This window comes from Dysidea avara, chromosome 7 (genome assembly GCF_963678975.1).
Source record: "Dysidea avara chromosome 7, odDysAvar1.4, whole genome shotgun sequence".
In the NCBI taxonomy this organism is placed as follows: domain Eukaryota; kingdom Metazoa; phylum Porifera; class Demospongiae; order Dictyoceratida; family Dysideidae; genus Dysidea; species Dysidea avara.
The window spans coordinates 17628412-17651556 of NC_089278.1; the positions used below are offsets into that span (position 1 = coordinate 17628412).

Sequence of the window (23145 nt, forward strand, 5' to 3'; positions counted from 1 at the left end):
CAAATCCACACATTGCTCAACCTTGAAAAGTTTGCCCCTTGAAATATTTAGGCAATACAGTGTGATCCACATTCTTTTCCTATATTTACATTTCTCATGCATTGTTTCAATGATGGTAGGTTATCATGTGTGTTTCTGAATATTGATACCCTAGATATTCAGTATAGTTGCACTGTACTAGATATAGAGGTTGAATTGTACAGCTGCCACTTTGTTGTATGTGTTCACGGTCTGTACCCTCCAGCACCTAGCTAGACTATTAAAATGCAATTTTATGTTAAAAATCTAACTGTATGAAAACCACCAGATACAACAAGATGTCTCTTGTTGTTTACAAAGAATGCAATGGTAGTCACCTCACATCATTGATACAATAGAGGCGCTAACATAACACTATATACACTCAGAACTATTTCACCAATGCCATAAGTCTGTAGTTAGTTAATCCCACTGTGGATTTACTTTAGAGACCATTGTAGCTATCAAATTGTGGTAGCTATAATGATTAACTAACTACAGACTTACCTCGTGATTGCTGTTTCTTGCAACATTGCTATCATATCATTGACGTGCCACAAACTAGAATTGTTTTATGGCAACATCAATATAATTTGTGGCCAAACTGAAACAGTGGAAATGGAAGCTTAATGATCACTGTACCATATATAACCCAATTAAATGTGCTAAAAAATGCTCTACTTGACCATCCATTGATATTTTAAGTTACGATTTAGCAATTCCTTCAGTTTTCAGCACCTTCTAAAGTACAGAAAGTAGGCAGTAGCTGCATCTGATGGTTGACATATAGTAACGTAATCTGTATTGGATGGTTATAACTTTGTTCACGATGTATGACTTGGTAAATCATTGACAATTTCTAGCGCACTGATATACATACATGCATTTAGTATTTCCCACCCAGATGCTTCAAAGTTGTGGTAATTGCAGTGTGTAATTCTCTCTAACAATACATGATGTAGAATTGGTTATGTACATTCAACAATGTTACAACTAAGTAAGAAAGTGTTGGCTAAATACACTACATTACAAAAAGAGAATTTCATTGCCAAAACAATCAAATAACAAAAATTGCTGCTGCTAACAAAATGGGTCAAGTCACTCATCCAATTGAAATCTTATTGGTTTCTTTCTGCTGCCATTGATACATATTTCTGTAAAAAAAAACAAAAAAAACCTAATGGTTACTTACATATGACTAATAGATCATTACCATCTTTTCATCTCCAGCCAGTACCTTCCACTCTTTTGCTATAGTCCTCATATAGTCCTACATGTAGAACAAGAATACATCAACTATGTCTAGTAACACAGTGTGCTCAATTTCATGAACCACAATAGTGGGGGATTGCCCATGTTTTTTGCAAAATTCTTAATAGAACGCACGCCTAAAAACCACCTTGGAAAGCATCCTTCCAACACAAAACAATCCTCAGGTGGTTATTAGCATGTGTATTGGTCCACTGGTAAGTAAGTATCAAGTGAAAAGGAAACAGTATGTGACAAAACTAAAATTTGCCATTTTGTTTATCTTCATCATATTTTGTTTCACAGATGTACAGCAAACGTTTTCTACTTGCACGCTAAAAACTATAGCCATGCCTTCTGTGTGTCCACAAACTATTAATGAGCCTGTATTACACAGATCGCCAACCATCCTACACCTCTATAAAATTTTTAAATTCTCCTCGTCATTAACTGTTCCGTATACTACAGAAGCTGTACAACGGTATTCTATAGTGTGAGCTTCTTTGGGCCTTGTTGCAGCATTAGTTGGGTAGAGTTTCTATGATCAAGGCTGAAGCAGCACTCCTTACCAAAATTGTGTATAGCATCTATAGATGGTGAGTCTTGCCTGCAAACACGATCATGATTACTCTACAAACCATTTCCTGTCCACATAAAAGCCTGATGTTGGGTGGAGTCTTGTCAATTATTAAAACTATTTGTGAGTGTCATAATTATCTGATCACATTACCAAACACTGTACACATGCTTCATGCTGACCAAACTTTGCTGACAACTCATGGTTTCCACTACATACAACTATCTGACTTTGTTGTTGTGAATGATGTGTGCATGCAATTCAGCTACTCGGACGTGTATGATATAATGTGAGAAACATGCAATTTATTTGTGAGTGCCACATTGCTTGAGAGAAGCTAGTGCTGTACACCAGTGTGCAAATATTAAATAGTGCTGTCTAGGTCAGCCAACAACTGGTGAAGAAACCTTTAAACCAGTTACTGCCCACCCACTTGGTAAACCATAAATTATCCCTGCTAACATGACCTCAAAGCATGTGTAAATATGTGATTGTAATAACTGTTATTGCAAGACAGGATGTTGATGGTCACTTGGTACCACCCTAAACCTTCCAGCAGCTTGTTGAGTACATATCAGATTGGGTAGTTGGAAAAGGCAGATATGGTCCGACACGGATATTTTTAAAATACACTTTTACATTTACAAAACAGTTATTTTTCATACCTAATGTTGTTTTTTTACAGCAGCATTTACTTTCCAGACCCAGGCGTCAATTTTGTCATAGCACTTATCCATTTATAAGCACACGTGTGAAGGATAGACTAGCACTCTAAAGACCATATAGTGTTGTATATGTACTCTAGAAATCTAATTCAGTGTCATAGAGGTTAAGCTGGCATGTCCCAACCTAATCTCGTAGGCCAAGCCAGGTCCTTGAAACCCTCAATGCTTGGTACATGTATAAGTGCCTGTGCCTTATACTAAAAGGTATAAGATTGTGGATTTGGCCTGCTAAGCTAAGTTGCATGGGGCATACAAGCTAATCTCTACAATTATATAGCATGTGTACAACACTATATGGTCTTTGGCATTCTGTGGAGTGCTGGTCTAGTCCTTCGCATGTGTGCTTATAAATGGAAAAGTGCTATACAAGATCGATGCCCGGGTCTGGAAGCGAAGACTGCTGTAAAAACGTTAGGTATGAAAAATAACTATTATATAAATGTAAAAGTGCTTTTTGAAAATGTCCATGTCCGTGTCCGATCATATCCGCCTTTTCCAACTACCCTATTATGTCTGCCAATATACACACAAACCAATTAACCAGTTATTGCCAATCTTTGGTAGGCAATTAACTGGTGACAAAAATTTTGTAGGTGTACAGGGGTTTAGAAAACCCGGACCGGACCAGACCAGGTCAACTTCTTCAAGTAAGCCAATTCACACAATAACTGTAACATACAATTCACGCAATAGCTAGCTATAACATACACTCTTCACCTTGTAGCCACTCTGCCAAGTACATAATTAACTAGCTACGATGGCTCAGACTGCAACAGCGATCACGCACAAAACTTCATCCACGATAAAGCAACCTAACCAAGCTATCAAAATACTTTCTCTACATTACACTACACAATCGCTACAAAGCTACAAGTTCTTTCTGCTATACTCAACTGTTACACACACTAGCGACCGCCCAAATTTATTAGAATCATGATATACAAAGTGAAAGGAACTAAGATAACAGCAAACTTTCGAACTTATGTAAAGGAATGGTCATGGATGACTGGCTAAACTAAGAAAGGTAAGCTAGTGCCCATGCAGGATAGCTATAATGAAGATTTCTGTAGTAGTAAGGTTTTGTTCTATTTAAAGCTTACCTTGACATGTAGCTATAAATACTCCATTACTCATTCATCACTACCGAAGAGGTTTGCTGTTATCTTAGTTCCTTTCACTTTGTGTATCACGATTCTAATAAATTCGGGCGGTTACTAGTGTGTGTAACAGTTGAGTACAACAGAAAGAGCTTGTAGCTTTGTAGCGATTGTGTAGTGTAATGTAGTAGAAAGTATTTTAATAGCTTGGTTAGGTTGTTTTATCGTGGATGAAGTTTCGTGCGCGATCGCTGTTGCAGTCTGAGCCATCGTAGCTAGCTGATTATGTTCTTGGCAGAGTGGCTACAAGGTGAAGAGTGTATGTTATAGCTAGCTATTGCGTGAATTGTATGTTACAGCTATTGTGTGAATTGGCTTACTTGAAGAAGTTGACCTGGTCCGGTCCGGGTTTTCTAAACCCCCGGTGTACAACACTAAGAGAAGCCATATCTACTCATACATGACTACAGCATAGACTTCTTTAGTTTTGGTATATATATACCCAATGGATAAAATACTAACATGATACTCTACTATAGACTATTATTGTATATCTCTTACACTTTTTCACATGGACACTCAAAAGTGGTTCAACCTGGGTTGGGTAACCCACTTTCTACCCAGTTTCTATTCACAAGCAATCATCAGATGATGGTATACATTGAGCACTTTATGTATTCACCAAAAACCACAACTCATTCTTACTTTGCAGACAACCCAGGTTGAACCCTACTGCTTTGTAGTGTTGAACTCGCTTATGTAAGGGTGTTAGTTCTAACATCATATCATTTATACTGTGCACCAGTGAGTAAATCATGTGTCATGTCTAGAGATGCTCAGCGTACACACCATCTTATGTGCACTGCACGAGGATGCTAATGTGACGACAATCACTATGAGTCCTGAGACCACAACTACACATGTAGTATGAAACAGCCACTTAATATTAGGAATGTGTAATATATAGTCTTGTGTACAGCAAAAAATAATGCAGTCAAGTGTAACTGATAGCAAAGCTTGCACTGAGCTTGACAGCTATTAAAGACATTATATCTATAACAATTGTCATAATCAATAAAATAAATCAATTACTGGATTAATAAAATACACAAACTAGATGAATAAAAAATAAAAGGAGAATAGGAACTGCTGAAACAGCCATGAAACAAGAAGGGATCGCTGGGTTGGAAATGTAAACCATAAATCCCTATTATGACCTGTCTCAAAATGACGGGGCATGTAACTAAAATTTACGACAGTAGGGATTTGTCGTTTACATTACCATCCCAGCAATCCCTTCTTGTAGTATGGCTTTTTTCAGTAATCCCTATTCCCCTTTTAAATTTTTTTTCAATTTTTCATTCATCAGGATTAACAGGCCATCACGATTTTCATGAATTGATGTTCACAGATTTCCTTGCCATTCCCCAGCTAGCTAGTTAACTGTAGGCATTCACTACTCAATGAGTCTGCAAAAAAAAACTAGTGGGGCCATACGTACATGGTGGCCAAGAAAAGGATGCAATGATATTATTGTCCACAAATATCACCTCACAGCATTTGCTGAATGTTGTATTAGAATAAAAGGCTGCTCCATAATTATATTTTTTCCACATCATAACGATATTCCATTCCAATAAACAGTTTATACTCATGTCTGCAAGAAAATTCAGGTAGTAACTAATGCAGGTGATAAGGTGATAAGGGTGACAACAAATTACTGCTGTACTAACATTTAGAAGATTATAACATGTTTGGTGTTTGGATTACAATGCCTTGATCTTTCCTGTTTGTACCTTGTACCAATAATTGACCAAGGTCTACTTAGCTGGTTTCATAAGCAATATTAACAGTACAGGTAATAAAAATTTTCAAAAACCACATACAACATGTTCTTATAGCTCTCTTAAACAAAGTATGCATTATATCTCAAAAAAGGCAAACTTTGAAGGCACATACATACATAATTATTGGAAATGGCCCAATGTAAGGAAAAATTAAGAAAACAAGTTGATGTTTGCTACTTCTAAAAACCACGCGCCATGCAGCTAGCTAACTCATCTGGAATTAAACAACTGTGTATTACTATTGTGTTAAGTTGTGCAATAATGCATAATTAATTTAATGTAATTCTTGGATTTCATAATTCATGAAATTTTTGTAATTCTTTCTTCAATTACGTTGCTATGCACTGCTAAGGAAGCATTTGCTAAACAAACCGCTTTTAACAACATATTATGCACAGAAGTATCTTCTAAACTGTTTTATAGTTTGACTATCATGTTTTCCCACAAATTCTCTCGACAAAACCTCAAAGCTGCTTTTCATTTTCGTTCGTGTATGTCGGGGATACACCCCCTTTCCAACCAAAGGAATAGGCTATTCCTGGTAGTCTATGAGGACTGCACGGTTGTTTCCCAATTGGCAAATGCCTGTAAAACCCAAAGGGAAGGTAATTCACAAAGTCTGAAGAGAGTCGCCACACCCGTATTTCAGACCACCGAAAAGAAACCACCTCAGAGCAAAGTTCACTTTGCGTAAGTTAATACAGACTTCATTTCGCTTTACTTCTTACGTAAAAGCTGCTTTTACCATTACTATAACGATTTCGCTCAGGTGGTTGTGTACGGACAAACATAGGTAGGCACACACACACGTTTTTACAAAAACAATTTCAGTAAACTAGGTGCGCGCCTGGTATAAAAAGTATGAAAACAAGGGAGGTCGCCTACACCTGCAGATATACTAGTGAACAATTAATCCCTAATTCAGTCTATAAAAGGATTAGATGTTCACTAGTATATCTGCAGGTGTAGGTGACCTCCCTTGTTTCCCTACCTTTTTCTATGATCTCTAATCAAACTTAAAATTCCTAATGTTCCTTACTTGTTTGTTTACTCTTTGTAACCTTATTATGACTTGTGAACCCACACATACCGCATCAAAAGAAAGGATGGTGCCAGAATTAATGCCTTTGTCTAAACACATGTCCCAACTATCAATTACCGCCTCGAAAGTGCAGCAGCCATTACACTTCATTTTCAGCTATGTTCAGCCTGTTACACAGCGTTACCAATGAAAAACAGTGTTAGAATCGTCTCTGCAATCAACCCAGTCACAACGGAAAATACGGACAATTCCTTTTTACAAACATACTGTAGGGAAGCCATGCATTGTGCTACCGCGAATTGACACCTTGGGCTGTCAGCGAAAACAAATGGGACACAAAGGAAGTCAAAGGTAAGTCCATGATGTGTGCATTGTATGTACTGCAGTATGCTAAAAGGCACGTCTCAGGACGAAGCAATGTCAAACAGTGAAAAAAATCAAGTCCATAACCTTAGCCGTGATCAAGTTACGCTTGCCCAAAGGCAGGCAGGCAGGCAGGCAGGCAGGCAGGCAGGCAGGCAGGCAGGCAGGCAGGCAGGCAGGCAGGCAGGCAGGCAGGCAGGCAGGCAGGCAGGCAGGCAGGCAGGCAGGCAGGCAGGCAGGCAGGCAGGCAGGCAGGCAGGCAGGCAGGCAGGCAGGCAGGCAGGCAGCATGTTGAGTGTTCACACATTGGGAGAACCCCTCAACTATATACCCTTCAACTACCCCCTGTACATCAACTCAACTCAACTGAATTAGTAAAGTCTTTAAAGAATTCATTTATTCTTGCTACCCCTCCCCCTTTTACTGGCACTTTACTGCATATTCCCCCTCTTGATAATAATTCTAAAACAAGTACTGTGCGTGTTTGTGTGTTATGGAAAATTATGCAAAGTACGTGAAAATAAGCAGAAAAAAACCCCAAAACTTTGTCTGCTCATATCTCAGAAATGGCTGAGGTGATTTCCTTCAATTTTAGTACATGGATTCCCATACCTGGCAGGCAACTCTGCAAAATTAGTTCCAATCATTTAAGGGATCACGGAGCAACATATGTTTGAAATATTTTCTGTTAATATACTCACAGTGTAGTGGCAGTGCACTGGCTTCTCAGACTGTGTCTTGGTAGAAGTTTTACTCGATTAATAACAGGAAACCAGGCAAGCACCCATAAATGTCCTGGGTTTACATGCATGCATAAACAAACAAACAAACAAACTTACTTACTTTAGCTAAAACGTCTTCAGGTCTGTCCTTAAATTTGTCACTAACGAACAGGCTGTAGCCCATGACCTTCCCCTATATTCAGTGTACACATACAAAACAACACACATTTATTAACTGCAAATCATAAATCATACTGTAGAATAGTGATGCCACAATATACTGTTATATTAAATGTTAAGGTAGTAATGTTATAGCCATACCATGACAAAAACAATTTGAAAACAAAAACCTACTTGGTTAAATGCCACTGTTGCTATTGACTGGCAGCTACTACCCAATGCAAGCATTTATTACATAAAATCATTTGGTATAATCTATGGTTTATCAAATGACAGTATTAAGGTTGGAATTTTCTGAAGGACTCCATATTGTCCAGTACACACTAGCTGTATATTACACTATTTAGCAATGCCATTGATTTACAAACTTAGCTATATGTACAACTGAGCCAAACCATATCATTTTTAGCAAACAGTTTTCCAATTGCTATGATCCCTAATGAAATTTAAAAATTCCCTTATACTTGAATATAGTTTTTGTATAATCCATGCCCAAGTAAACCCATAAATGCTGCATCACAAAAAATGGTGCCAGGCATATCAGAGGTGGGGTGGGTGTATCAACGCACACACCCTACCATCAATTACTGACACACAATGTAACCATATATAGATTGTTTCATTTTCAGTCATACTCTACTCATTACATGCCAAGAACAGTATCAATCCACTGAAATACAGGTGCCTGTTATCTGCTTGGCAGCTGCCTTACGAAAAGCATTGTGATTATCATATTGTGGTGTCACTATTCCAGCACAACAATCAAATGTGCAGAGGATTACAAGCAAACACTAGATCTGTGAATTTCAATGTGCAAAACTCACCTTTTTTCTTTTATCCTTGTTAGCAATCCTGTCAGCCAGCCAATCTTTGTATTTTCTGAATTTCGTGTGGTACTCATTCCATTTCTGGTTGTATTCTTCAAGTTGTTTTTTTGAAAACGAGTCATAGAACTTTTGCACCTCTTTCTCATATGATTGCTTTAGTTCAGTATACTCCTTCTGATAAGGCTGAAAGGTACACATGATTAAATTTAACTACATGCATAAGCTGCTACAATGGGCATCAATAGGAGTATTGTTTACCTTGTGTACTATAATATTATTTAGAAACATCAACCTCCAAAATCCACAAACTTGCAACTGTTAATGTTGTTATCCTGCATACATGTTGATCTTTATATTTAAAATTAAGAATTTTAAGTTGATTAGGGATCATAGGGAAAAAAAAGTAAGGAAACAAGGGAGGCCACCTACTGTACACCTCAGGAAATTTAATCCCTAATTCAGTCTACACCCACAATTGAATTAGGGATTAAACGTCCACTAGAACGTATATCTTAAGGTGTAGGAAACCTCCCTTATTTCCCTACTTTTTCCTGTGATTCCTAATCGACCTTAAAAACTCCTAATTTTCCTTATACTTGTTTCTTTACTTTTCTTGTAACATAATTAAACTGCATCAAAAGAAAGAATGGTACCAGAGTTGTTTTCATCTAAACATGTGCCCCAGCTAAAGTAAGTGGCCATTATGTTTCACTTTCAGCTATGTTCAACCCGTTACACAGCATTACAAATGAAGAAAAGTAGAAACACTGATCAATGTTCAATGCACCAATGTTCAATCTAATTCACTACAGAAAATATGGACGATTCCCGTTTACAAATGTAGGGAAGCCATCATGAATCAACACCTTGGGCTGTCAGCAAAAAAGAAATGGGACACAAAGGAGGACAAAGGCTTAATTAAGTTCATGATGCATGCATTGTACGTACTGTTGTATACCAAAAGGCACCTGTCGAGCTGAAGCAACATTGAAATGAAAAAATGAAACCCATAATTAGCTGTTATCAAGTTACATTTGTCTGAAGGTAGCAGCAGGGCCGCCCACAGGGGGGTCAACTGGAGCATTTCGCCCCAGGTCCCAGCCTGAAAGGGGCCCCAGGAGGCCCCATGAATACCTGTTTAAAAGATCAATATACTCTAATAGAGCAGTCAGATCTAGATACTCTAATAGAGCAGTCAGATCTAGATACTCTAATAGAGCAGTCACAGTATTCTTCAGAGCAGTGTAGCAAGCTTATAAATAAGGAGATAAGGTTGGTGAGGAGTTAGCATGAAACACATACTGGTACACGTAGTGTTAGTACATTAGTAATAAGCATTAGCCTTAAACTAGACTTGTTCACCCCACCATTTTCACAAACATGTGCAAATACTTTTATACGAAAAGCACCTATACCAGTAGTAGGCCTAGACAGTAAAACAGAATCTTCGAATGAAAAAGAGTGCTTCAAAACTTCAGGTGCGAAACACGGATAGTCACGTAGATTTGTATGGGCACTATACATGTGCTTCTAATCCAGGTAGGGGTGTCTATTATCTATTACAGCTAGTACTTCTAAAGGCTTCATTTGTAGGCCTAACGGTAAGATTTAATGAAGCATTACTGGAGAGTGATTATTTAATATGAAATATTAGGTAGCTAGATTGAAGCTACAATAATACAATTACCATGTTCCATAGTGGAACCATCCTTTACAAGTCTGGATCTGCCCTTGTTGTACTGCATTTGTGGCTTAAATCTGTCTGTCTGTCACAAGAGTTTCCTTTCACAATTCAGGATTAATCATCACCTGACCCCCCAGAGTTTGTATAAGTTCATATTGAAGGCCATGTTGTGAGGAAAACTCAGTGAATTCCTATAAGCTGCATCAAAGAGAAGAATGGCGCCAGACATAAAAGGCACATATTACACAACAAAACATGCATCCTCAAATACTTAGTGACAAGTGTAGTAGCCATTTGCTTAGTTTTCAGCAAGTTCTGTCCATTACACAGCCTAGAGAGAACAGTAAGTGAATATGTCTCTACTCACACTGGCTGTTCCAATTTCATTGTATGTGGTAACAAACCCACTGAGGCATTACCCACAAATTGACATCTTTCACATGAAAAGCAAAGGAAATGGGACACAAAGGTACAGCAAGTCCATAATGAATGCACCGTATATCCTGCATTATGCCAAAAGGTAAGTATTGGGACCAAGTAGCTTTTAAAATCAAGCCCACGGTATTAGCCATTGTTGTTGAACTGCTCTTTTCTGTGGCAACAGTTGTCAATCGCTAAACAATTCTGATAAATTTTAGTTCTATTTAAAACATTTCACATCTCTTTTGAAGGCATGTTTAGGCTTGATTGTACTTAACTAATACTGCCAGGTGAAGACAATGTGATACTTAGTGTAGTCAGTATATTTTGGCAGGGAAAATGCTAACCATTACCACAATTAACCTAATACAGTATCCAGAAAGGTTAGCTTACTTCACGTTCAGTGCTATCCATCTTTTTCCATTGTGCACCAGCAATTTTAGCCTTTTCCCTGAAGTGGCCCACAGGATTCTCTTCTCTTTCTGTAAAGAATAAGTGTCTTTGAAACAACATCCTTATATCAAGAGTACATAATAAAAATAGGGAGGGAGAATGTCTAACTGCCAATACAGCCTGTACAAAATCACTGCATATTAGTGAACAGTGATCTTTGAACAAATTAACACTTTTATCTGTTGATAGGTGTTGAGTGCTGTTGATAGGTGTTGAATAAGGTAAAGCTTTTGCTCTACTAATGTGTGGATGCTCTATAATAGGCAGTGATTTTGGCTGAAGGTGTTCTAGTTAGACACTCTCCCTCCCTATTTTTATTATGTACTCTTGCTTATATCCATGATTTTCTCAACAAGAAACCATACAGTATTTCACACTTTGAACAGTTTGTAGATATTCTACAGTAGTGTAGTACTAACATGGTGGATATATGTTACCCTGTACAGTTATGGCATTCATGATGTATAAAAGGACAAAATATTACTTAAATTCCATAGTTACACTTGTTTATTCATGAGAGCACCAACAGTTATAATATTTTGAGAAATATAAGTGAGATATTCGCATTTAATACTGAAATCAACGTGTTACCCTCCTCAACAAAACACATTTTTTGACATGTCTAACTTCTTCTGACGAGTGCAAGTAGTGGCGTTTATTAACATAGTTCAAAATTTGATACAGCAACTATTCAGAATTGGCCACTATGAAATCAATTGTGGCACCACTCAAAGTGCAACTAATATTGAAGCGGTGGCATTTAACCAAGGAAATATAGTACATACTGCATGTAGTATTTACATACACTGAGTTGTGAATCCCATTTCCTTTAACTAGATAATCAAAGGAGAGTCGATTATCTAAACCCCGATTATCTGAATACCAAACTGACTGCTCAATTAGAGTACTTTGTCAAAAGTGTATGCTTTATTAGAGTAGTTGAACAAAGCTCTGAATATAAATCAATGGATATATTTGATTTGTTCAATCATATGAACACTACATACTATTCAATTATACAAACACTCCTCCCCCAATATTAGTTCAGATAATCAACTCTCCACTGTACTCTAATATGGATCAAGTATCAGATAGGGATGGGCAGTATTGCATTTTTAAGAACAATACGTATTAGGAAAAATACCTCAATATCCCTTGTATGTTTTACACTCTTAAAAGCATGGGTAAGCTATGATTTACAACATTACACACATGTGTACTACTCCGATCCAGCTTGTTTCAGTACTTTTTATTGCAGCGCCCGGCCCTACTCCTATATACTTGTTTGTAAACTTTTTATCAATTCATGACCACTATTAAAAAGCCAGCTACTGTCATATGTAATACAATTCTATTTATACATGATCTGCAGCAATCATGAATCTAATAATTATATTCATAAAGCTGTCCACTTACATTCCAGTCAGGCTTGGGGTCAAGTACATTTCAAAATACTTAAGTACAAGTACTTTGAAATCTTCACAAGTACAAGTACAGCATCTTATCTACAAGAAGTACTTAAGTACAATACAAGTACTTTTTAAAGTACTTAAGTACAAGTATAAGTACATTTGACAGTTGAAGCTATGTTGTATATGTACTATTATGTAGTAAAACCTTCATTGTGATGTGTGTGCATGATTGCATCTGATAAACATTAACTGTTCAAATCTTTTATCAGTGAGCTGACATCTCTCTGGAGTAAACACCTTGCCAGCAATGCTAAATAACCTCTCTACAGGAGCTGAGGATGATGGTACTCCAAGAACATCTTTGGCTAGCATTGCTAAAATTGGATACTTCTTCTGATTTTCTTTACTTTCTTGGCTACAATTTTTGCCATAGCTCATTAAAAACCAAACCACTCTGACTGCTGAGAGACTGAGGTTGAACATTAATAGGGATGCAAACTGCTGAGTCAGTTTCACAAAATGCAATGATGGCAATATACACATTCTCTACACTAATTAAGCTGCTACCAAGAGTTCATAATATTACAAGTGCAAGAAAAAAATTAGGAATTTTCTATATGAGTAGGGACTGCAGCAATAAAAAGCACTGAAACAAGCCGCTGAGACAAAACACAACTGAATGATTGCATTTTAATCCCTACTTTAACCTGCTATGATGTATGGTTAAAGTAGGCATTAAAATGCAATCATTCAGTTGTTTTTTGTCTCAGCGGCTTGTTTCAGTGCTTTTTATTGCTGCAGTCCCTACTCGTATAGAAAATTCCATATTTTTTCTTGCACTTGTTTGTGTACTTTTTTTCGTAAATTTTTATTGAATAACCATATTTAGTAATCCCCCCTTCTGCAATTCTCGAAATACACAGCTAAACGTTCCTAAGGATGCGGATTTTTAACAAACCGCTTATTACCCACAGAAGTATCTTTTCAACTGTTTTATAGTGTGTCTACAGTATTATTTTCCACTAATTCTCTCAACAGAGCCTCAGGGCTGCTCTTACTTTTAGTTCGCGTAAGTATAGGTCACGCCCACTTTCTAGACGACGAGATACGCAAGCCTATGAGGCCTACTACGGTGTTTTTCAGTTGTAGTACGCCTGAAAAGTGCTCTGGGAAAGCTACCTATAGAGTCTGTAGAGAGGCGCCATATACAACTGGTTTTTCAACTCCAAAAAGAAACCACCTTCGAGCCAAAGAAAACACTCTAATCTTTACGCGTGTAGTGGCGATGCCGAACAGGCAGCAGTATATCCCGAAGTGTATCCCAACATTAAAATCACGTGTTTGCTATAATTATGCTACACATTTATTCCAATATGTTGGGGCGCTGTGGTGTGTGTGCTTTGATGGAAGCCGTACCCATGAGAGATGGCCACGATAAAGAAGGATCAAAGATAATACAGTAAGACAGTAGCACACACATCGTAGGTATTTAATATTGTGAAAGGTTTTTTCTCCACAAAATTCAAAGCGTTTCCACCAAAGAAACAAGGCTGTAGCTGTAGCCAGTTTTCCGCTATGCTTGACTGAGCGCATCAGTGAGGTAGGCAGTGAGGCAGTAGAAAATTTGCTAAAATAATTTTTTTTTTAAATTTCGTAGCACCTTGTCGGAAACGTTTCGGGTCATTCTGAAGACACATTTGGACTTGTTTATACCTGACCAATACTGTGAAATGGCCGTGAAGGATCTCTGAAGATGATTTTGGGTAGATTTTTCTTCGTGGACCACACCCACACCTTCATCGTCCCTACTATACAGTACTATTGTACTGTATGATAATATTATGAACTCTTGCTGCTACATTTTATATGGGTGACCTGTTGAAAGCCTGCATGTGTCAAGTCATGTGTGTACTTCAAAGTACTTTAATGTACTTATAAAGTACTTTACGTACTTCAAGTACTAACAAGTACATCACTTTGAACTTCAGTACAAGTACAACGGCTAAGAAACAAAAGTACTGAAGTACAAGTACTCAAGAATGTGTACTTAAGTGTACTAATGTGTACTTAAGTACAAGTACCAATGTACTTGACCCCAAGCCTGATTCCAGTTGCACCTATTACTGATACACACCAAAGTACAACAGCACGAAGGTCTGGCATAGCTGCCAGACTAATACTATCTCACTTACAGCAATAGTCTACTTTCATACATACGCTTTGTACATACCATTCTACAAGCAGTCCATTTCCCGGTGGCAGGCAACATTCTCGTCTACAATGGAGAACAACTCGGCTTGCACATGTATTCCAATATGTCGGTGCCAGCAATAACATTGTGAAACATGCACGCCCAGAGATTGAAGTTGTACTGTGCTATTGCCACTGTAGTATATGGAAGGATAAAGGTAAGACAATAGTGCATTAACGTTAGTGCTGCCACGACGTAGAAAAACTCTATTTCATATATCACCAAGGTTTATGTCACGATATGAACATATATCATGATATAGAACTAACTGTAACATTTGCAAGACAAACATATACATACTCTTCATTGTAACTTAAAATATAAGTTGGAGATGTAACAAAAGCAAACGCTACCCTTGTTTACCAGGATATAAGCTACTGCTTTCAGTTGAGACAAGTGGCTGGCTACATAGAAACCTTAAAACCACCCAGTGTACTTTGGGGTTGGCTTGTTTACCACACTATACCATCAACACATAACTTAATTAAATGTCAAATACCATATGTCTGGCCTCCCCCACATCATTATAGTAAGTGGCATTGACATAACTCATTAGCTATATCCTATCACCACCTCGTTATATCGATACTATCGATGCATCGATATATCATGGCAACACCAGTGCACGTACTGTATGGCTATCAATATGCCAAAGGTTTCTTCTTAAGTGAATTCGAAGCGTTTCTGTGAAAGAAGTAGGGCCGTAGCTGTAGCCAATTTTCCGGTATGCCTGATTGAATGCATCAGGCAGGCAGGCAGGCAGGCAGGCAGGCAGGCAGGCAGGCAGGCAGGCAGGCAGGCAGGCAGGCAGGCAGGCAGGCAGGCAGGCAGGCAGGCAGGCAGGCAGGCAGGCAGGCAGGCAGGCAGGCAGGCAGGCAGGCAGGCAGGCAGGCAGGCAGGCAGGCAGGCAGGCGGGCAGGCATTAGAAAATTCCATTGGATATAAACTTTTAAAATAATTCTGTAGCAACTTGACGAAAAAGTCTGAAGGCACTTTTGGGCTAGATTTTGGGTGATTGTCATGGACCACACCCACACCTTTGTCATCCCTACTATACAGCACTATTGTACTGTATGATGGGTAAGCATCTTTAAAACACGGGTAAGCTCTTTAAAATATGTGTAAGCTATGATTTACACTTATACCCAGCACAAAAGTGTATACAAAAATGTGTATAATTTTCCTACTATAATTTTCAATGGTTCTACTTAATGCCACATGTATGGTGTAGTGGGCTCAGTTTTAATTACTAGTTATCCACAAATACACAGCAAACTAGTACCTCCACATCACTCAGGCATCACAACAGAGCTCTCCATATACCAATTTCCCACCCACCACTATTCGCCACCACCCATGGTGGTGTGCCTGTGTTACAGATACCGTTGTGAAAAAAGTTCATGGTTATATCAGCAGCTAGCTTGCTGTGGGTTAAACACTATGGTTGGCTACATTCATGGTGAAAATTTCAAGTTCATCTAGCTTTGGCCTTGCTAAGCTATACTGGTTAAATTTGCATATCTCACAATCAATTGATGTGTGTACATCAACAGTTTTCCCAAATTAGGTCACAATAGCTATAATCTGATACGTAATCAATTCTTTGTGAACAGTTGGTATATAAGAGGCTGAGTGATTGTGATGCTTTAAACCATGAGCTCATGGTTTTCTGTGGCTACAAAGACAAGTTGATGTGCTACTTCTAGAAACCAGGAACTATGGAGTTAGATATAGCCTCAACAGTGTATAAATTAATGTTATACACCATGCTTTATTTGTAGGTTTTTTGTTTTATAATAACACATCCAGAATAATTGTTGCTATGCACTGCTAAGGAAGCACTATTCTAAAACACCACTTTAAACATATTATGCACAAAAGTGCGTTCTCAACTGTTTTATACTGTAGCTTGTCTATTCCCCATTAATTCTCTCAACAAAGCCATAAAGTATTCTTTTGCATAAGTACAGGACCACCCCTTCTACTTGAAGGGATAATAGTAGCCTACAAGACCTGCACCATTGTTTTTCAGTTGCTAAATGCCTGAAAACTCAAACGGAAGGTAGTCCACAACATTGCAGAATCACCACACCCATATTTCAGACAGCCAAAAAGAAACCACCTCAGAGCAAAAGTTTTTACCTGTGTAAAGTTTTATATAGACTTTGCAAGTCATAAAAGTGACTTGCATGCCACGTAAAGAAAATGGTGCGCATTACATGGAATCATATCCACTTACTCGAACTACACATCTCTGCCAAGGTGTCTGAATTGTGATCCTTGAAAAGGAAGTAGGCGCTCCTGTAATATTAAACACTCATTAACAACTTATGCTGTAATTTTGTGCTCACGGTGGTCGCTTGGGAGGTAGTGGACCGTCAAATACAGGTTTCTTCATTTCTAATGCAGCGCTGCAGCTAAGGCCTCTCAACAGCACATGAGAGAATCCACAAACACGAACGCTAGTAGACTGAAACAACCTTAACGAGGCCATCTTTCCCAGCATCTTCCTCCAGCTTTTCAAAAACTCACGTGTTACAAAGGCTCACGTGAGATAAGTTAAGTGTTCACGTCTACTGTCTTGAGAGGCTCATCTTGAGAGAGCAGCAGGGACAGAAGGACGATATGTTTTCAGGAAGACTGATCATTCGGAGGGTCCTACAAAGACCATCACTACTAAAGTGCTACAATTTTCGACGAGCTTCGACGTGGAGTACTGCAAAAAGCTGGCATCTTCTACCTGCTTTGAGTGCGATTGCGGTAACGGGTGGTGCTTTGTACGTATGGTCGTATGCAAAGTCAAGATTGTACGAAGTACATAGCGCTGAAGAGAAGGAAAGAGAGCAAACGAGAAAGTTTGAAGGAAAAACTGTACTGATCACTGGCGCAGCTGGAGACCTCGGGAGTGCTACAGCAAAAGCGTTTTCTCAACAAGGAGCTCGACTTGTACTGTGTGATCTTCCCAGTACAGAAGCAACGCTAAAGCAGCTATTAACAGAACTGTTATCTCTGGGTAGTCCAGCTGTGATATGTGCTAGTGTTGATGTGACCAACATTGAAGATGTTAAGAGATGTGTACAGCAAAGTGTTGAACAGTTTGGAGGCATTGATATACTATTCAACAATGCTGGCATATTTGGCTCTTCTGCTTCTTTGGATCAAACAGACGAGGCAATGTTTAAGAAAATACAAGATGTCAATGTTTATGGAGTCTTCTTAATGATGAAGTATGTCTCTAAAGAGATGATCAAATCTGGTAAAGGAGGTGTCATCATTAACATGTCCAGTGTTGCAGGATTGCGAGGTAGCAAATGGCTCTTCGCGTATGGTGCTTCAAAGTTTGCAGTCAGTGGTATGACAAGATCTGCAGCGAAAAGTCTTGCTGAGCACAAGATACGTGTTTGTGCGCTTGCTCCATACTTTCTTGAAGGGAGTTTGGTAGATGGAATACTTGAGGATGCATCTGACACAGGTTCATAAATTTGTTGAAAATTTTTAGTATACTTTATACATAGTGTATGGTGGTGCTATGACAAAGGATCAACTGGAATCTTTCGTACAAAAGGTAAGACAATGTTGTAACGTAATAATTTCAATTTGATGTCCACGTTTACATTTACTGAAGTATGATCTAGTATTTGCCATCGCTTCAACATGTTGGTAAAATATAACTCCTAACCATGTTTGTGTGTGTAGCTAACTTATAAATTTGATGCCAAAAGTTTTCTACATTGCTTTTTGTTGTGTATTATTGTTGCACGTGCTACTATATGTTTTGCTACTGACTACCCTAATAGTTTTTGTTACCGTTAGATTTGGATGGTGGTGGTGCCTTGTCATTGCACTGAGTGATTTTAAAATGCTATTAAGAGTTTCGAAAGTCGTGGAAAAGAGATGTCCTATTGTTGGTTTTCGTATAGGATTTATACTTGTGGCATATTTAAAATAGTCTCTAAAGGTATCATCCCAGACCTTACTTTGAAATTTTACTTCACACATAACCACACTGCAACATTATGTTGTGTACTTGGGAAATTATTGGACTGGTCATTTCATATTGGTGTCTGGCCTACAGTAGTGTCCAGAAATTTAATATTCACAGTTACTATAAATTTTGTGCCAAGAAGTATCTATTTGTGCACTGCAGTAGGTACACACAATCCAGAAACTCCTCCATTAAAGTGGCTGAACTGTTTATCATACTGGGTCACTGTGATGCACCTACTATAGTACAGTAATACTGTATAGTAAGGATGATGCAGGTTTGGGCTTTTCTGTCCAAAAGTATCACCCAAAAACCAGCCTTACTTTTCCTTCACGACAGCATGGCAGTATTGGTTAGGCATGATCAAACACAAACATGCCGCTAGAGCAATTCTAAACACTTCCAACAAGTTGCTATTGAAGCTTACTTTCTACCTAACTAATCCCTTCAGCCTGCATAACTTTACTATGGAAACACTGCAGGCTTTACTGTTTACCATCTCTTAATCCTGAAATTGCCTTTTTGCCTACTGCAGCAGCTACATGCATCATTTGTCCTCCTCCTTAGTGTTCCATTTCTTTCTCCAGTGTTAATTTGCGGGTAGCGTGCAAAGGGTTTCTTGTATAGTACTATATTCTTGTCTTGTGCTTATCGACCATCACGAAAATCATCTGTAATTTTTGTAGTAACCAGATTGTTTGCAGAGGCATTTCTCGTACTGTTCTTTGTTTGTAGCACTGTGTAATGGGTAGAACATAGCTGAAAACAAAATAGAATGGCCACTTTGCTTTCAGTAATTAATAATTGGGGGTGTGTTCAGACGCGAAACTTTTATAATGGTATGTCTGGCACCCTTCTATACAGTATTTACAGATTTACCGGTCACAATTGTGTTACAAAAATGGACAAGCCAGTGTGGGGATTTAATTTCCACTAGACATCTGCAGGTATAGGCGACAGGGGCGAATCCAGACTTGAGGGGGGTTGAAATACAGGGAAGGCACACCTTAGTCAATCTGGGGATATGTCCCCCCAGGAAATTTTTGAGAACTAGACCCTCTGAGATGATATCTGAGAGCAATTCAGCATGGGTTCATCACAATTTTTATTCAACTATTGTATTAGAGGTGACTGCTCTATTAGGGTATCTCGATCTTGATACTTATGGTAAGCTCTTGAACTAGATATATAGTATACAATTGTTGATGGGCCAGGGTTTTCAGCTACCCTCCTGCTGAACTATTTTAAATAGCCTATAGCTGTACAGCAGTTCTATGTGCACTCATTTACAATGGTAGTAGCTAGACAGGATCTTAGAATGCTTCCTTGAAATACATTAACAGATTTAAGGTTTATACATTTAACAGATTTTGATTGTAGCTATATAGCTATTTAGACACAATCAAAGGAAAGTTGCTGTTTGTGTTAAAGAAATTTTGTTTGATTATACACTGTCACTCATATATGCGCAGCTACTTTTGTACAACACTCAAATATAAATGTGGGTTTGGATTAGCATGTAAGCTGGCTGTTGGGAGTACAGCATTTATGTGATAGAGACTGATGATAGCTATTTTATATAGCTAAAAGTCACAAATAGAAAGATAACACATGATTTTCATGACATACAAGTATACAACGAAATTTTCAACTAGAGTAGGGACCATAGCACATCGATAAAAGTACTGGAGTAGTGCATCACAGTATAACAATAATAAGTGTTATATCCCTACTGTGCGTTTCCATTATGGTACTGTATCTTGAGCACAGTAGGTTCTTATTGTTTTACTGTGATTTAATATCGTGCACTACTCCAGCTTGTTTCAATAGCCAATTTTTTGTGTACTTGTTAACTTTTTTTGTAAAACAAAATTATTATGACTGGTGAACCCATGCATGCTGCATCAAAAGAAAGAAACAGCACCACGCACCCCAGCTACTAATTATCGTCTGAAAAGTGAAGTATCTATTATGCTTCGTTGTCAGCTATGTTCAATCCTTTACACAGCATTATGAATCAAGAACTGTTTGAAAGCACCTCTACAATCAAAGTAGCCACTATGAAAAATACGGATGATTTCCATTACGAAGGGAAGCCATCACGTACTACCGCCAAATTGACACTTTTCGCTGTCAGGCAAGATGAATGGGACGCAGAGGAGGATACTGGTAAGTCCACGAAGAATGCACTGTACATACTGTGGTATGCCAAAAGGCACGAAGCAACGTTGAACAGTGAAAAAATCAAGCCCGTAGCGTTAGTTGTTATCGAGTTATGCTTGTCTGAAGGCATCAGTCAGTCAATCAGTCAGTAGAAAATTCCATTTAATATATATTTTAAAAAGTTCCATAGTAGCTTGTTGAAAGCATCCCCCCCCCCCCCCAAAAAAAATCCACCACTGATAGGTAACCTCCCTTTTTATTAACTTTTTTTTCTATGACCCCCAACCGACACATACCACTTTAAAAAATGGAATGGCACCGAGCATAATATAAAATCTTGCATAAATCAAATTTCCTGTCTGAACATGCCCCAACAATTAATTACTGAAAGCAAAGTAGCCATTCTACTTTGTTTTCAGCTATGTTCTACCCATTACACAGTGCTACAAACAAAGAACAGTATGAGTAACACCTCTGCAGTTAATCCGGTCGCTACAAAAGTTACAGGTGATTTGTAGACCAGGTGATGCTGATTTCCATTTGTAGCTATGTTCCACCCATAACATAGTGATACAAATGGAGAACAGTACAAGAAATACCTCTGCAATCAATCCGGTCACTATGGAAATTACAGGTGGTTTCGTTATAAACCATTACATTCTATCCACAAATTGACTTTACATGGTAGTGGAGAAAGAAATGGGATACAAAGGAGAAAAAGGTAGGTCCATGATGCATACACTATTGTAGACAAAAGGCACATCTTGGGCCTAAGCAGTATTGAACAGTGAAATCATAATCAAGTTAAGGTATCATGTAGTTTTATTAGAAAATTGTTTAAAATTTTGCTGAATCCATTTAGGATCACTCTGAAGGCACTTTAGTGGTGCATTATGTCTAAGTTGTCATGATGGAAAAGTGAGACTAGTTTTTAGGTAATAGCTACTTTTGGGCAGAAAAAGTGCAAACCTTTATGATTTCTACACTATACCATACTATATGATACATAGCTCAGGACAACACTGGATTTGATTTGAACCTACATATCACAGTAATTAAAAATGCTAGCATAAATTTCCAGCCTGCAGTAAGTGTATATATACATACTAGTAAATTACTTCTTTATATGTTCTGACAGCTAATAAGTAAGCTGTGGCTTGTAATCAATAAGGCTCACTTTGTATAATCCTCAGCCTTGTATGGAAATCTCAGTGTGCTTTTTCCAGGTTTCTCCAGTTGGACGTGTTGGCAAAATGAGTGAAGCGGCAGTTGCTGTGCTATTCCTATGCAGTGATGAAGCATCTTACCTCACTGGTGTTGTGTTACCAGTTGATGGAGGATTGACTGCATAGCCACTGTAACATAATTTTGGTAGTTCATGGTACTTTTAGAAGACAGTTTTGTATCCTTCACTAAATTTACTTGAAACATAATTATTTTAATAGTTTTGTCATAATATTATTCTGCAAACAAATTTATAAATATCTATAATGTCTGTGTTCTGCTGGATAATTATAGCTGCAATCATATCTGAAACAACACTATACACATTATCAAGGTTCCGCAATTAATATAGAGAACTTCCTATATATTTTGCAATTATGTGTACACATATATAGATACTATAGTGTAAAAAAATTAAAATATGGGGAATAGAGATCACTGAAAAAAAACAAAACAAGTCAAGCAAGCCAGCATGCTAAACAGTAGTTTCCATAAATCAGGAGCAAATGAGTACTGAGAATGCTTCTGTATAAATTTAATGTTTATTTGAGTCCAAATAGAGATCTATGTGTATCTAACATGCTGGCTTGTTTGACTCGTGTTTCTTTCGTTTTTTCAGTGATCTCTATTTCCCATAATTATTTTAATTTTTTATACACTAGTTTTATTTACTATTTATTTATGGATAGCTAACATGATAATAAGAGGTGTTGGTGGTGCTTGATAATACACAGCACTAAAGTCAGTCATTAATACAGTGGTTAGTGCTGTTAAGTAGTCAGCTGATATTAATATCACAGTTAGCAAACACCAGTGTATTGTTTCTGGTCAGTAATATTATGGCTTCTGGTACGTGCATCAGTATTATAGCTGCTGCTGTTAAGTCATTTGGATGGATAGACATCCT

At 38.0% G+C, this 23145-nt stretch overlaps 2 protein-coding genes across 3 annotated transcripts; one reads left to right on the forward strand and one right to left on the reverse strand.

The window, feature by feature from the left end:
- Positions 1–933: 933 nt before the first annotated feature.
- On the reverse strand, positions 934–17427 carry LOC136260577 (transcription factor A, mitochondrial-like). Of its 2 annotated transcripts, none has more exons than XM_066054369.1 (7): positions 17218–17427; positions 17106–17167; positions 11144–11232; positions 8644–8829; positions 7757–7832; positions 1232–1288; positions 934–1172 (listed from the first exon to the last, which is right to left on the reverse strand). In XM_066054369.1, the coding sequence occupies exons 1-6, from the start codon at positions 17370–17372 to the stop codon at positions 1239–1241; spliced, it is 618 nt and encodes a 205-aa protein (XP_065910441.1). In that variant the 5' UTR covers positions 17373–17427; the 3' UTR covers positions 934–1172; positions 1232–1238. The 2 variants fall into 2 exon arrangements, with proteins under 2 accessions (XP_065910441.1, XP_065910440.1); XM_066054368.1 differs by having other exon boundaries at positions 7761–7832; positions 17218–17424.
- LOC136260576 (3-oxoacyl-[acyl-carrier-protein] reductase FabG-like) lies at positions 17402–22513 on the forward strand. The gene is made up of 3 exons (XM_066054367.1): positions 17402–18338; positions 18382–18431; positions 22241–22513. Exons 1-3 carry the CDS (start codon positions 17492–17494, stop codon positions 22364–22366), a joined length of 1023 nt encoding a protein of 340 aa, XP_065910439.1. The 5' UTR covers positions 17402–17491; the 3' UTR covers positions 22367–22513.
- The last annotated feature ends 632 nt before the right edge of the window (positions 22514–23145 follow it).

Excerpts from the sequence above, each read along its gene's own strand:
- LOC136260577 (XM_066054368.1), bottom strand. The coding sequence starts at position 17,372 with ATGCTGGGAAAGATGGCCTCGTTAAGGTTGTTTCAGTCTACTAGCGTT. Across the intron at positions 17,168-17,217 it reads CTACCTCCCAAGCGACCACC|GAGCGCCTACTTCCTTTTCA; the intron begins GTGAGCACAAAA and ends TTAATATTACAG. Across the intron at positions 11,233-17,105 it reads GGCAGAGATGTGTAGTTCGA|AAAGAGAAGAGAATCCTGTG; the intron begins GTAAGTGGATAT and ends TATTCTTTACAG.
- LOC136260576 (XM_066054367.1), top strand. The coding sequence starts at position 17,492 with ATGTTTTCAGGAAGACTGATCATTCGGAGGGTCCTACAAAGACCATCA. Across the intron at positions 18,339-18,381 it reads TGAGGATGCATCTGACACAG|TGTATGGTGGTGCTATGACA; the intron begins GTTCATAAATTT and ends CTTTATACATAG. Across the intron at positions 18,432-22,240 it reads TGGAATCTTTCGTACAAAAG|GTTTCTCCAGTTGGACGTGT; the intron begins GTAAGACAATGT and ends TGCTTTTTCCAG.